General features: G+C 56.9%; 1 protein-coding gene across 4 annotated transcripts; it reads left to right on the top strand.

Annotated features, from left to right (window-relative positions):
- Positions 1–931: 931 nt before the first annotated feature.
- Positions 932–6,978, top strand: Fgf8 (fibroblast growth factor 8). Of its 4 annotated transcripts, none has more exons than XM_037203214.1 (6): positions 932–1,177; positions 1,278–1,506; positions 1,847–1,933; positions 2,193–2,340; positions 5,579–5,685; positions 6,515–6,978. In XM_037203214.1, the coding sequence occupies exons 1-6, from the start codon at positions 1,146–1,148 to the stop codon at positions 6,803–6,805; spliced, it is 894 nt and encodes a 297-aa protein (XP_037059109.1). In that variant the 5' UTR covers positions 932–1,145; the 3' UTR covers positions 6,806–6,978. The 4 variants fall into 4 exon arrangements, with proteins under 4 accessions (XP_037059109.1, XP_028747006.1, XP_028747004.1 ...); XM_028891173.2 differs by having other exon boundaries at positions 936–1,177; positions 1,278–1,314; XM_028891171.2 differs by having other exon boundaries at positions 936–1,177; positions 1,278–1,314; positions 2,160–2,340.
- The last annotated feature ends 4,967 nt before the right edge of the window (positions 6,979–11,945 follow it).

The following is an 11,945-nucleotide window of genomic DNA, read 5'->3' as shown; positions in this document are numbered from 1 at the left end:
ATGGAACTCAGAAGGGGAAAGGCTAGGTAGCTTGGGTCCAAGTCCTCGTTCCTCAGGTAGTTAGTTGCTGAATGTAGTTATTTTTGCGGGTACTAGTTGCTCAGTTCTATTTAGAAGGGGGACAGTGACTGTGGGTCCAGCAGGGACCTTTGGGCTCCTATCATCACATCGATGCTTCAAGGTTCCTTTCAAGCTTTAGTCTAGTGGGGGTGGGGTGGGGACGGACAGGAGCAAGGTTGATGGTGATAATGGGGTGACAGGAGGCATTTCTCCCTCCCAGGGCCTCTTTGGACACAGTGAGACACGACCCAGCAGGGCTGGGTTCTCAGAAAGGTGGAAGAGCCGGGTTCCAGCGACGCGCAAGGGACGCTCTGCACTGGGCCCCCTAGCACAGCCATTCACTTCACTGTTAGCTGCCCCTTCCAAAGAGGGCAAGTGCGGCCGAAGCACACAGTAGGCGACTCAAACAGCGGCGAGGAGCCCAGATATGTAAGCAGACCCGGCCCCACGCGGAGAGACAGCCTTGCCGGACTCAAGCGCACCAGACCCCTCCAAACACGCTGTCCCAGGCGTCCCCCATCCCTGGGCCATCCCGCCCCAGGAACGCTCGAGGAGACAGGCAAGGGTAGTGGGAGGCGCCCATACCAGCCGCCCCCGCCCCTCCCGCGGGTCCCCCCAGACCCCTCCCCTGGACCAGACCCCCCAATCCCAGCCCTGCCCGCCGCCCCGCCCCGGGCCGCCCCGCCCCCGCCCCGGGCGGCGACCCGGCCCCAGCGCCCAGCCGGGGGTGCGGGCTCCGGCCGCCCGCCCGCCCGCGCTCCCCCCTCGCGGCCGGTGCGGCGCCCCCCGCCCCTGCCCTCCCCCTCCCTCCCCACCTCCCCACCCACCCCGCAGGCCCGTTACCCTACCGCCTGCTCCGGCTCCTGAGCAGCCAGCGGCCACCGGCTCGGGCAGCGGCGCAGAGCGGATCAGCGCGCGCGGTGAGCACGACATTCCACGGGACCCGCCGAGCCGCGTCGGCTTCGTCGCTGGGCTCCCGCACCTCGACCTTCCTCGGCCTCCGCCCCTTCGGCTCGTCCCCCCGCGGCCTCCCGCGGGACGGCGTGACCCCGCCCGGGCTCTCGGTGCTCCCGGGGCCGCGCGCCATGGGCAGCCCCCGCTCCGCGCTGAGCTGCCTGTGAGTACCGCGGTCGCCCCCGCGTCCCCATCGGCCCGCGCCCGCCGCGCCCTCTCCGCTCACCCCGCGCCTCTCTCCTGCCCGCTTTTGTCTCCCACAGGCTGTTGCACTTGCTGGTTCTCTGCCTCCAAGCCCAGGTAAGGAGCGCTGCGCAGAGGCGGGGGCCGGGCGCGGGGGACCCAGCTGACACTGTCGGGCAGGGACACGAGGACCGACCCTTCGGCCAGCGCAGCAGGGCTGGAAAGAACCTTACAAATCCAGCCCCAAACTACCCTGAGGAGGGATCTAAGGAACAGAGAGACAGTGTCCTGCCTAAAGTCACACAGCGAGTGAGTGGACAGACTAGAACCCCAGGGTCTTGAGCCCAGCGAGTCCAAACGCGCGCCAGCCAGGTCGGGTGGATGGGAACTTTACCTGTAGCCGCACCCGGCCTCCTAGGAAAGGCGGGAGCTGGAGCCAGCGGGGGTTCCTTGTCAGGGGAAGTTGGGGTGTAGTTGTTGCAAAGATCCTCTCCGCTCCTCTCTGGGGAGACCTGTGGCCGGTTTCGGCCAGCGATCGTGTTAGTCTCGGCCCTTTGCACTCTCAACATTTGCTCCTTAAATTTGTCTTTATAAATGTCACGGGTCGGGTAGCGTTGCCTCGCTACTTAAAAGCACCCTGCTCCTCTAGGAAGGCCCGGGCGGGGGGCCTGCGCTGGGCAGGGAGCCCGCTTCCCTGCTCCGAGCTGGCCGGGAGCCCCAGGGTGTTTCCCAACAGGTGGGTCCAGATTCTCCCTCATCCCGGGTTTATCCATCCTGGGCTGGGTCTGCGAGACTTCCCCGCGGGGGTTGGTGGCCTGAGCCAGCATGTTGGGGGGATGCCCCCAGTCCCTGCTGGCTGCCTGGCGCGGCGGGAGGTGGCACAAGGGCAGTGGGGACCACTCGGGACCCCTGGGCGGAGTAGCATTATAATGGCGTGCTGTGTATTTTTCAATTTCCTAAAGGTAACTGTTCAGTCCTCACCTAATTTTACACAGCATGTGAGGGAGCAGAGCCTGGTGACGGATCAGCTCAGCCGCCGCCTCATCCGGACCTACCAGCTCTACAGCCGCACCAGCGGGAAGCACGTGCAGGTCCTGGCCAACAAGCGCATCAACGCCATGGCAGAAGACGGAGACCCCTTCGGTAAGGCGCATTCCCCGGACTCTGCAGAGGAAAGGTAGTTGTGGCCCTCGCCGCCGCTCCCCGCCAGCTCTAGGCTGCCGAGGCCAGGGAGGCTGCGAGCTCCCCAGCTGAGAGAGAGGCGAAGGAGTTAAGGCAAAAAGGTGTCTTGAGGGTCAGCTGGAGAGAAGGGTAGGTAGGGAAAGCACTGGGGAGGATGTATGTGGCCCACAGGTGCCCTCTCTTCCCTGCTCCTCCAATGAAGGACTCCAGGAGTCTCTCTTACAACCTCCCCCCTTCATACACCTCTTTCCAGCTGCAGGTGGAGGCAGAGGGTTCAGGGGAGGGGGCCCACATTTAAGGGAAGTTCTTGAAAGAGGATATGTCGCCAGGGCCCACAAAGGAGAGTGGGAAAAAGAAGGTAGAGAAGCCGCAGTTTGCCCGGCTTGGAAAAGGCGGATGATGCTAACTGATCAAGCGGGTCAGTTGCACACTGAGGCTGGGCCTGGGAGTTAGATTCCAGGCTCCAGTTGTGGACACCCCAGGGGGCTGAGTAGGCTGGCGGCTCCCGGGAGGGCTGCTGAGTACAGGGAGCTCCTGGGGCAGGGGCTGAGAACTGATTGCTTTCTAAAACAGTCAATATTCCTGTCTTGAGATGGGGCCCATTTCCAGAGTCCTGGATGTACCACGAGGAAGGCAAACCCTCTGGGTGGCAGGCGTTGTTTTTAGAGAGCGATTATTGTGAGTTTAAAAACCTTTAAATAATGACAACTTAAACGAGCATGGAAGGAGAGAGGAAGACTCTATTAAAATGTAATAAAAAGGTGAGGCATTTTAAGAGCTAAGAAGAAAAATGAATGATATAAAACAGAAAAAGAACCAGCCCCCCCCTTTTTTTTCAGATGTAGACTTTGAAAGGAGGTTGCAAGTCTGTAAATGTTAAAAAAGGAGGCTAAAGATTGTTCCCTCGGAATCTCTGGAGAGACCCCTGCGTCTGGCAGAGCGATTAAAAGTCTTCTTGCTTTCACCTTTTTTAACATTTCCTGAATACTTTCTCCTCTTCTCGAGCCAGTTTGGGGGATCGAGTATGTCTCGCTGCATTTTTTCAGCATCGACGTAGCTGACTTCCCTTCAAAGCTGGAGGAGGAGACATAATTTTCCTGGGATAAATCTGTCACTGGGGTGGAAGAATAGGTTTGAAAATGTTAAGCTTTCCAAAAGCCTGCTTGGGAAAGCCGCTGTAAACTGCATGACCAGACTCCCCAGATCGATCGGAGGAGAGTGGGGGCTCTTTGGGTGGGGGTGGGGGTGGGGGGCAGCCTGCCTGGTGGCCGAGCTCCCCCGCTGGGCTGGCAGAGCCGGCCTTCAGGCCCTTTGTCCCTCCAAATTGGCTGCTTGCTGCCCTTCTCAGCTTCTCAACAAGAAAAAGGGAAGAATGGCTGGCCCCTCCAGAGTTTACTCTGCTGGAGCAAATGGCCTAGCATCCTTGGGTTTTGGGGTGGGAAGGGGAAACATAGCTGGCACTGAAGGAACCGATGCCCACTCACTTCCCTCCGACTCCGAGGAGGCTTCCAGGGTTCCTGGGGCTCAAAAAACAGAGACATAAAGTATATAGACTGGGAAAGCGGCGGAGAGGTCCCAAGAAGGGGCAGAGGTACCCACTGTCATGTGATGCTGGGCTAGAATCTCCAGAGCAGGGTCCTCTCATCCCTTCCCTCCCCTGCATCCTTCCCTGGCAACTGCTTCTTGCTCTACCAAGTAGGCATGAGAGGAGTGAACAGCAGATTGCCTGGGTCTGAGAGGGGCGGTGAGCAGGACAGGTAAACAGTTGCATTCCCCAGCTGACTTGGGGACAGACTGGGGACTTCTGGGTCCCACTTTTGCACCTCTGTGAAGAGAGGGAGTGTAAGAGGCTAGGCAGGGTGAGGACTTCATTGACGACCCCTGTGCCCCCACCCTTGGTATTGGTTTTAGAGAGACACATGCAGGCTTTCTCAAGGAGGAATAAGGCTGGGCTGTGTGGTAGGGAGGGCCGGAGATCCAGTCTTCTGTCCCATCCTCTCATTCAGCCCTCCCTCTCTTCTTGGGAACAGTCTCAAAGAGAACAATTCCATAAAGAGGTGATCAGAACCAGCCTCTCAGGCAAGGTGGCTGGCTGTCCACGTGAACAGGAAGTAGCGAAGGGCACAGAATTCAGCCCTGGGCTTATATCACCTCTGAAAGCATTTGCCCAGTGCCTAAGGAGCCCAGCTGTAGTGAAGGCTGAGAGTAAAGACAATTGAGTTGTTGGTGTCTACATGTTAGAGCTGGGCTCTGATGAATGGGAAGCCGATGGAAAGGGGGCAGGATCCTCCTGGCTGGTGTCTGGTTCCAGAAAGCAGTCTGCGAAAGCACAGTGCTGGGAGAAATGCCCTCCTCCTCTTTGAAGACTCGTCTTAATCCAAATCGTGTGTGTGTGTGTGTGTGTGTGTGTGTGTGTGTGTGTGTGTGTACTCTCCTGAGAGTACATGTGTGTGTGCAGGTGCCTGCCGAGGTCGGCAGAGGGTGTTGGATTCTCCAGAGCTGGAGTTGCAGGCAGTTGGGAGTCACACTGAGTGGGTCTTGAGAACTGAACTCCTGTCCTCTACAAGAGTGTGTTGAGCCATCTCTCCAGCCCCTCTCTGTCACTTCTTGAAGAGCAGGGCTGCCCAAGCGGTGGAGGATGGCCAGGGCTGCTAGAACTGAAGGGGCAGGAACAGAACAGGGCGTTTTTTACCTTTAGCCTCATGGTGAGAGGTCACCACTGTTCTCAGATGTTCTTAATAATCTGTGGGGCATAAGCTCATGATATGCTAAGTTGGAAAGCTATTCAGAGATCTCTCAAGTTAGCTTATGGAATCTACATAGATGAAATTTTCCTTGGTACCTCAACCTAATAATATTGGCTTCTAGCATGAAAAGAGGTCTGAAAGAATGGAGATTCGGGATTCTCAGTTTGATGCATCCAAATAGTTCTATGAAACTCAGCTCATAAACTGTGATCAGTCCCAGCCCCTTTACAAGTCCAGAGGTCGAGTCTCGGGTCCTGAAAAGAGAGCTGATCTTTCTTAGGGCTGCCCCGTGTATCAGCAAGTGGGCTGGGGCTAGAGCCTGAGTTTTCTGTTCCTAGCCCCTGGAGAATTTGTTCAGGGATATAGGACACAGCCTTGGGCCAGCCCTCAGGGGTAAAGCTGTGGGACACAGAGGCCACAGATTCAGTGACCATCCCATAACTTCTCTACAGCAAAGCTCATAGTGGAGACGGATACTTTTGGGAGCAGAGTTCGAGTCCGGGGAGCAGAGACAGGTCTCTACATCTGCATGAACAAGAAGGGGAAGCTAATTGCCAAGGTGAGGTTCCAGAAGGGGAGTGGGGCTTGGGGAGGTGGTGTGGACTGACTGAACCTCTCTGGCACACTTTAATCTCAACAAGGTGAGTGGAGAGACATGGTACCTTGGTTACCTTAGGGTTTGTCTAATGATTAGATGGAGGAGGAAGAGGGAAGTAAAAAGCCAGAGAGAGGAAACCCTATCGAAGATGAAGAAGGAAGGCCAGGAAAAGGGTTGGGGGTGGTGATGGCAAATTCCATATATCTTTTTAACAAATCGCCAAATTGCTTTGCTATTATGTCCAATTACATGGTACCAGCATTTGGAATGTTCAGTAAGCCGCAGGCCCAGCCCCTCGGCCTAGCTCTGAAATGGCCCCATTAGTCACGGCTCCTCTCCAGCCTCAAGCTCCCTGCTCCTAGGCTTCAAGGCTTGGGCCTCAGAGTCCCTCCTGGGCCTCCCCTCCCCCGCATAGGGTGGCTGTCCTGGGGGCTGATCCTGAGTCCGGAGATGCTGAGGGGGGCAGGTGGAGAAACGCGGGCAGCCGGGGCCAGACTGGTGGGCAGTAGGCCAGAACAGGCAGGCTTTGGGCCCCTCTGCCTCGGGCCCAGCCCCTCCGTAGACAGCCATGTGTCACTGCTGCCCAGGAGGACAGGAAGTTGCCGGGTGGGCTGCGGGTTGTGAGGGATTAGAGAGCGGGTGCCCGGGTAGGGGGTGGGGCCGGGCTCGGGCTCCCCTCGCCATCTGCTGGGGTGCCCACCTGCCGTCTGGGGCCGCTGGCCCTCTGTCTCACATGGAGGGAGGCTCGGTAACACCGCGTCTGCTCCCCTCCTCCCCAAACGACCTGCAGAGCAACGGCAAAGGCAAGGACTGCGTGTTCACGGAGATCGTGCTGGAGAATAACTACACGGCGCTGCAGAACGCCAAGTACGAGGGCTGGTACATGGCCTTCACCCGCAAGGGCCGGCCCCGCAAGGGCTCCAAGACGCGCCAGCACCAGCGCGAGGTGCACTTCATGAAGCGGCTGCCGCGGGGCCACCACACCACCGAGCAGAGCCTGCGCTTCGAGTTCCTCAACTACCCGCCCTTCACGCGCAGCCTGCGGGGCAGCCAGAGGACTTGGGCCCCGGAGCCCCGATAGGCGTCCTCCCGGCCCCTCCCCGCCCGCCCGCAGCGGACTCCAGCGAGAGATCGGCCGGCCGCACGGCCAAGGGGAGGAGCTGGGGAGCTGCCTTCTAGTTGTGGATACTGTTTGCTGTTGGGTTTTTTTGTTTTTGTTTTTTAACAAAAGAGAGGCTCTATTTTTGTATTCCACTGGCTGTGGTGTCTTGTCTTCTTAGCTCTCGGAAGAGCCCCTTGGTGACCTGAGACTGGGTTCCCCGGCGGCCTCCCTAGGGTGGGTGGAGGGCTCTCTGGTCTGGCAGACGTTCTCCTGAGGTCTCAGCACTGGCCGGGCACCTGGCCGGGTCAGGCAGGGCCACTCTGTACCCCAGGCAGGGGCAGGGAGCAAAAGATTCGGCCTAGGTCAGCCCCTTAGGGGTGGGTGTGTACTAGTTACCATTAAATGACTGAAATGTTTATTTAACTTGTATATTAGAAATGTGTGTTGGAGAATGAGTCCTGCCAGGGATACCCCCTTCCCATGGTGCCTGTCCCAAAGGCAGGTCCAAGGCCACCCTCCGTCTAAGGACCTCCTGGTTGCCATCTTTCCCCTTTACTCCCCGGGAGGGATATTGCGGGGAAGACAGAACAGTGAAGAAAAAATGGAAAGGTTCTCAGCTGGCCTTGGAGCTCTCAGATGAGGAGCACCTTGCTCTGAACACTTACCAAGCCCAGGGCCAAAATGAAGAAGAGGCCGGAGCCCTCTGTGGTTGGGGTAGCAAACCCTGTTGGCCCTAGTCAGAGACTGTAGAACTGGTCATAGTCTATAGTCTGACCCCCAAACCGAAACAGAGCTGCTGCCCAGTGTCCAAGGTGTTAGGGAGGTGGGGAGGTATGTGGGGGGGGGGGGGGGAGAGCGGGACTGCCAAGGCTGGGGTTGACCGTTGTGACGCGGAACAAAGTTAACTTTGGGAGATCCAGGCCAGCGCTGTGAACAGAAAGTGCCAGGCTCAGGTGCTGAAAAGCCTAGGGCACGGTTGTGCAGGAAGAGGCCAACCTGGGGGACCTGGGTCTTCAGAAAGAAGAGCTAGGCATGGGCAGGGAGGCTTTGGGGATCAGCCTCATGTCATACCAAGGAGGCTCAGAAGCAGGACTCCTGTGCCCAGAGCTGGCCCACTCTTCATGACAGGCCATCCATCCTGGCTGCCCTATAGCCCAGCTACTAGGACAATCTGGAAACTTCTTCCCCGTGGGCCTCTTTCTGAAACCCCACTTGGCATGGGTTGGGGCAGCCAAAGGCTTTCTAACCATGGGGGCATTCCAGAATTGTAGCCTACGTCCCAGGCTCAGCCTTTCCAGGTGGATCAGGATTGCCAAGCAATCCACAGTGGAAACAGAGGCTGGGGTCTCAGTCCCTGTCTACCTCATCCCAAGGCCTACAGAGAAGAGTGAAGGCCTCTAGATAGAGTGGTCTTTCTTTCAGGTGCACAGACACTTGGGGGTATGGAGAAGGGGCTCCAGCTAGCTCCCTTCCAGCTCCTCCAGCTCCTGGTGCCCCGTCCTCTGCTCCCCTCCCCCTTTAATTAATTCTGGGTGAGCAGCCTGGCTTTATTGTGCGCGGAGCTGGGGTCTCACTGTGGGAAAAGTCACACCTTCTGAACAGCTTCTGATGCCATGCAAATGAAGAGACCGTCCAGGAAACGCTTTCATCTGCACGGTCGCCTGTCCAGCCCCCAGCCCAGTAATTACCCACATTTCATTTGTTTGAGAGCAATTCCTGGGGAAAGCCATGGGGTGGGAGGGAGTCTAGGGGGTGACGGAATGTCAGGCTCTCCGCCTGTGATCCTGGCTACAAAGCGAGGCCTGGCCGGGCCAAGGGTGGTGGGTGGGTGGCTAGGCCAAAGCTAAGCCTCACGCCTCTGGGCGAGGAGCACCTGAGTCTTCAGAGGTACCTCTGGGACGGGGCTGAGTTTGCAGCTAGGTAGAAGACATGAGCACTTAAGAGGGTCAGAGCTGCCTTGCCGGGGAGAGGCCAGAGAGCTGGGCAGGAGGGTGGGAATCGGCTGAGGCTGTCTGAAGCCTTCCCCCAGGCCAGGGACCCATGGGAGCTGAGCACAGAGCGGTAGGGTGAAGCCAGGCTGGAGCACCCACCAATTTGTTTATCTTTGAGTCGCTGCCTCTACAGAGCAACCACTAATGGGGTTTTACAGCCCACTCAAGCTGCAACTGGCCAAGAATCAATCATTACCACACTTAGTGGTTTGATAGTTAACAGCCTGAACTGAAGCCAAACTGGTTGTTAACTGTGATAGCAACTGATTTCAAGGGGTTATTGCTGGCCCAATATGCTCAGCCATTTATTCTGGGGAAAACAAGCAGGGAGCTGTGGCCAGGCCCAGAAAGGGAGGAGGACTGGGCTGGGCTCAGCTAAAAGGCAGACTGACCGCTCTGCCCCTGGGTCAGCTGCAGGGTCGGTCGAGGTCTGTGTGGAGGCTGAACCACGAGGCCTTATCACTGAGGGTTGTATGTGGCCAGGAGTTAGGCACAAGGTCTCTTCATTCCGCCAGTAAGAGATCCTGCCTTGATTCTTCTTTTTTTCACATGTCCATTTTTTTTTTTTTTTTCAAATGGGGTTTCATTTAACCTGGGCTAGCATCGGCCTTGTATAGCCTCCTAGCCTTGACCTCCAGGTGCTTCTCCATGTGCCTCTGAAGCATTGTGTCTTTAGTGTGCTCCCATGATGCCCCCACAGTGACAGCTTCCACAGGGAGAAGCCCAGCTTAGTGGCCTCTACTCAGCAGGTAGAGGCTGGACCCCTCACCTCAGAAACTTTCTTTTCATTTCAAAGCCACCAAAGACCCAGCCCAGGTCTTGACTGGAAGGAAGGAATGAGCACTGTCTCCTCTCACAGCAACAGGAACACCCCACATTCTAGAATGCCACTGTGGTAAAGGACCTAGGGTCTCTCCACTCTCTCCAGATCGACAACCTGTAGCTCAGCAGGCACGAAGTGTCGAAGCTAGAACATTCCAGGCCCAGGCCGCCTCTGGAGAACTGTAGGTCTCACCCTAACACCATTCATTCAGTCAATAAATAGTTGCTGAGGGCCTATTATATGCTTGACTCTATTCTGGGCAGAGGGGATAGAGCAGGAAAACAAAATCAAGAACACAAAACAAAAACCTGAAAATCCCCATTGTTATGTCCTCAGCTTCTAGAGGGAGGCAGGAGGGGCAGGCCCACAACCCACGGGACAGTATCAGACACATATTCAGAGCAGGGGATGAGTGTGAAGAGCACTGACTGGCGAGAACAGCATGATCAAAGGGAGCCTCGCTGATGACTTCGTGTTTGAACAGACACCTGTCGGGCCGAGGCTCCCGGGCGGGGGAGGGGCACCCAGGTAGAGGAACAGCCAGCTAACAAAAATAGAGGGGACTAGGAAAGGGACCGGTGTGGCTAGAACACGGGTCAGGGAAGACAGAGGGGTGTGTGTGTGTGTGTGGTGCTGGAGGAGGGGGCTAGAGGAGGCTAGAATACTGAGTTGAGACCGGAGAGATGGCAAGCCCTGGGTGGAGGGCAGATCCTGAGGGCTTGGTTGGAGGGACTTCAGCTTTGCCTCCGTGAGGTGGTACCCCGTTGTGAGGTTAGAGCAGCCGAAACGGCGTGAAGGCAGGTTTTAACAAGATTGCTCTGGCTGCTGTGTTAAGAACAGACAGTGGGGGGCATGGGAGCCGGGTCACACAACAGGGAGAAGCTAAGTGATTGATAATAGTGGATTGGGAGAGGTGAGAAGCGAGTGGAATTTGGTGGGGTTTTTTGTTGTTTTTTGGGGGGGGAGGGGCAGGATCTGCAGGTGGGTTTGGATATGGTTTGGGTGGGAAGACAAGGTGCCTAGGGCTGCCTGAAGGCCTGAGCAACTGGCAGAATGGAGATGCCATTTGCTGAAAAGATTTCAGGTGGGGCCAGTTTACAGGGAGGATTGGGCGTCTGAGTTTGGACCTGTGAAGTTTGAGCTGACTCAGTATTCCAGGGGAAGCAGGGAGTGGGCAGCTCCTTGAGTCTGGAATTCCAGGGTGAGGTCTCACTCTTGTGATAGAATAGGGGTGCCGAACACAGGTGATGTGCAACACCAGGAGACAGAACAGAGCCCTGGGGAGTGGGGAGCTAAGAGTGAGGAGATCCATGCTGGAGTCACGAGCCTCAGAGTGCTTCTCCAGCTGGAAGGGAGAGGGAACAGGGACAAAGATGGAGGAAGTGTGGCTCGGCTCGCAGGGGACCCAGAAGACTGCCACATCCTGATGAAGCAGGAGGCAGGGCAGTGTCAGAGTCTGCAGTTGTTAGTGAGGGTAGGAGGTTTATTGTCCGTCTGCCTCCTCTACCCCTACAAACCCAGAGCCAGGAAGTGGCCAAAACCAAGAATCACCTCATCTGGATTCCTCCAACAAACTGAGTTCTGCCTCACCTCGAAGGTCCTGCTGGCTTCCCTTCCAAACATCCTCTCAGCCAGTCCGAACAATGCCCTGCCTGTCACTTGCTGCCACTCTGCTCCAAGTCATATCTACCTTTTCTGTCTCACCATGTAAGATTGAGTCACTATGTAGACCAAGCTGGCCTTGAACTCATGGAGACCTTCCTGTCTCTGTCTCTGTCTCTCAAGTGCTGGGATTAAAGGCAAGTGCTACCATATCTGGCCACCACCTTTTTATCTTGAGGCAGGGCCTCAGCTTGCTGAACCTGGAGCTTGCTGAACCTGGAGCTTGCTGAACCTGGAGCTTGCTGAACCTGGAGCTTGCTGAACCTGGAGCTTGCTGTCGCTGAGCTCCCAGGATCTACTCCTCTCTGCCACCACTCCCCAGCCTGAGTGCCAGAGTTACAGGTCTGCAGCGCTCTACCTGGCTTTTACCTGAGTGCTGGGGAGTTGAACAGCAAGCATTTCGCTCACTGGAGGTCTCTCCAGGCCTCCATCCTCAGTTCTTCCATGCTGACAGCCTCTGCACACAGCTGCTTTCTCTGGGCTCTCTCGTCCCCCTTCCATCCCCTCTGCACTCAGTCACTGGAATTTTCAAAACTCAGGTCTGACTGTGTTACTCCCACCCTGGCCTCACTGGAATTCCAGCTCCCGCCCACGGCCTGCATCGTCTCCTGTGTGCCCGGGCCCTGATCTGCCCCTCTAATCC

This window comes from Peromyscus leucopus, chromosome 1 (assembly GCF_004664715.2).
Source record: "Peromyscus leucopus breed LL Stock chromosome 1, UCI_PerLeu_2.1, whole genome shotgun sequence".
Taxonomy (NCBI): domain Eukaryota; kingdom Metazoa; phylum Chordata; class Mammalia; order Rodentia; family Cricetidae; genus Peromyscus; species Peromyscus leucopus.
Note: the sequence above shows the minus strand (reverse complement) of the source record. Positions and strands in the feature narration are given on the sequence as shown.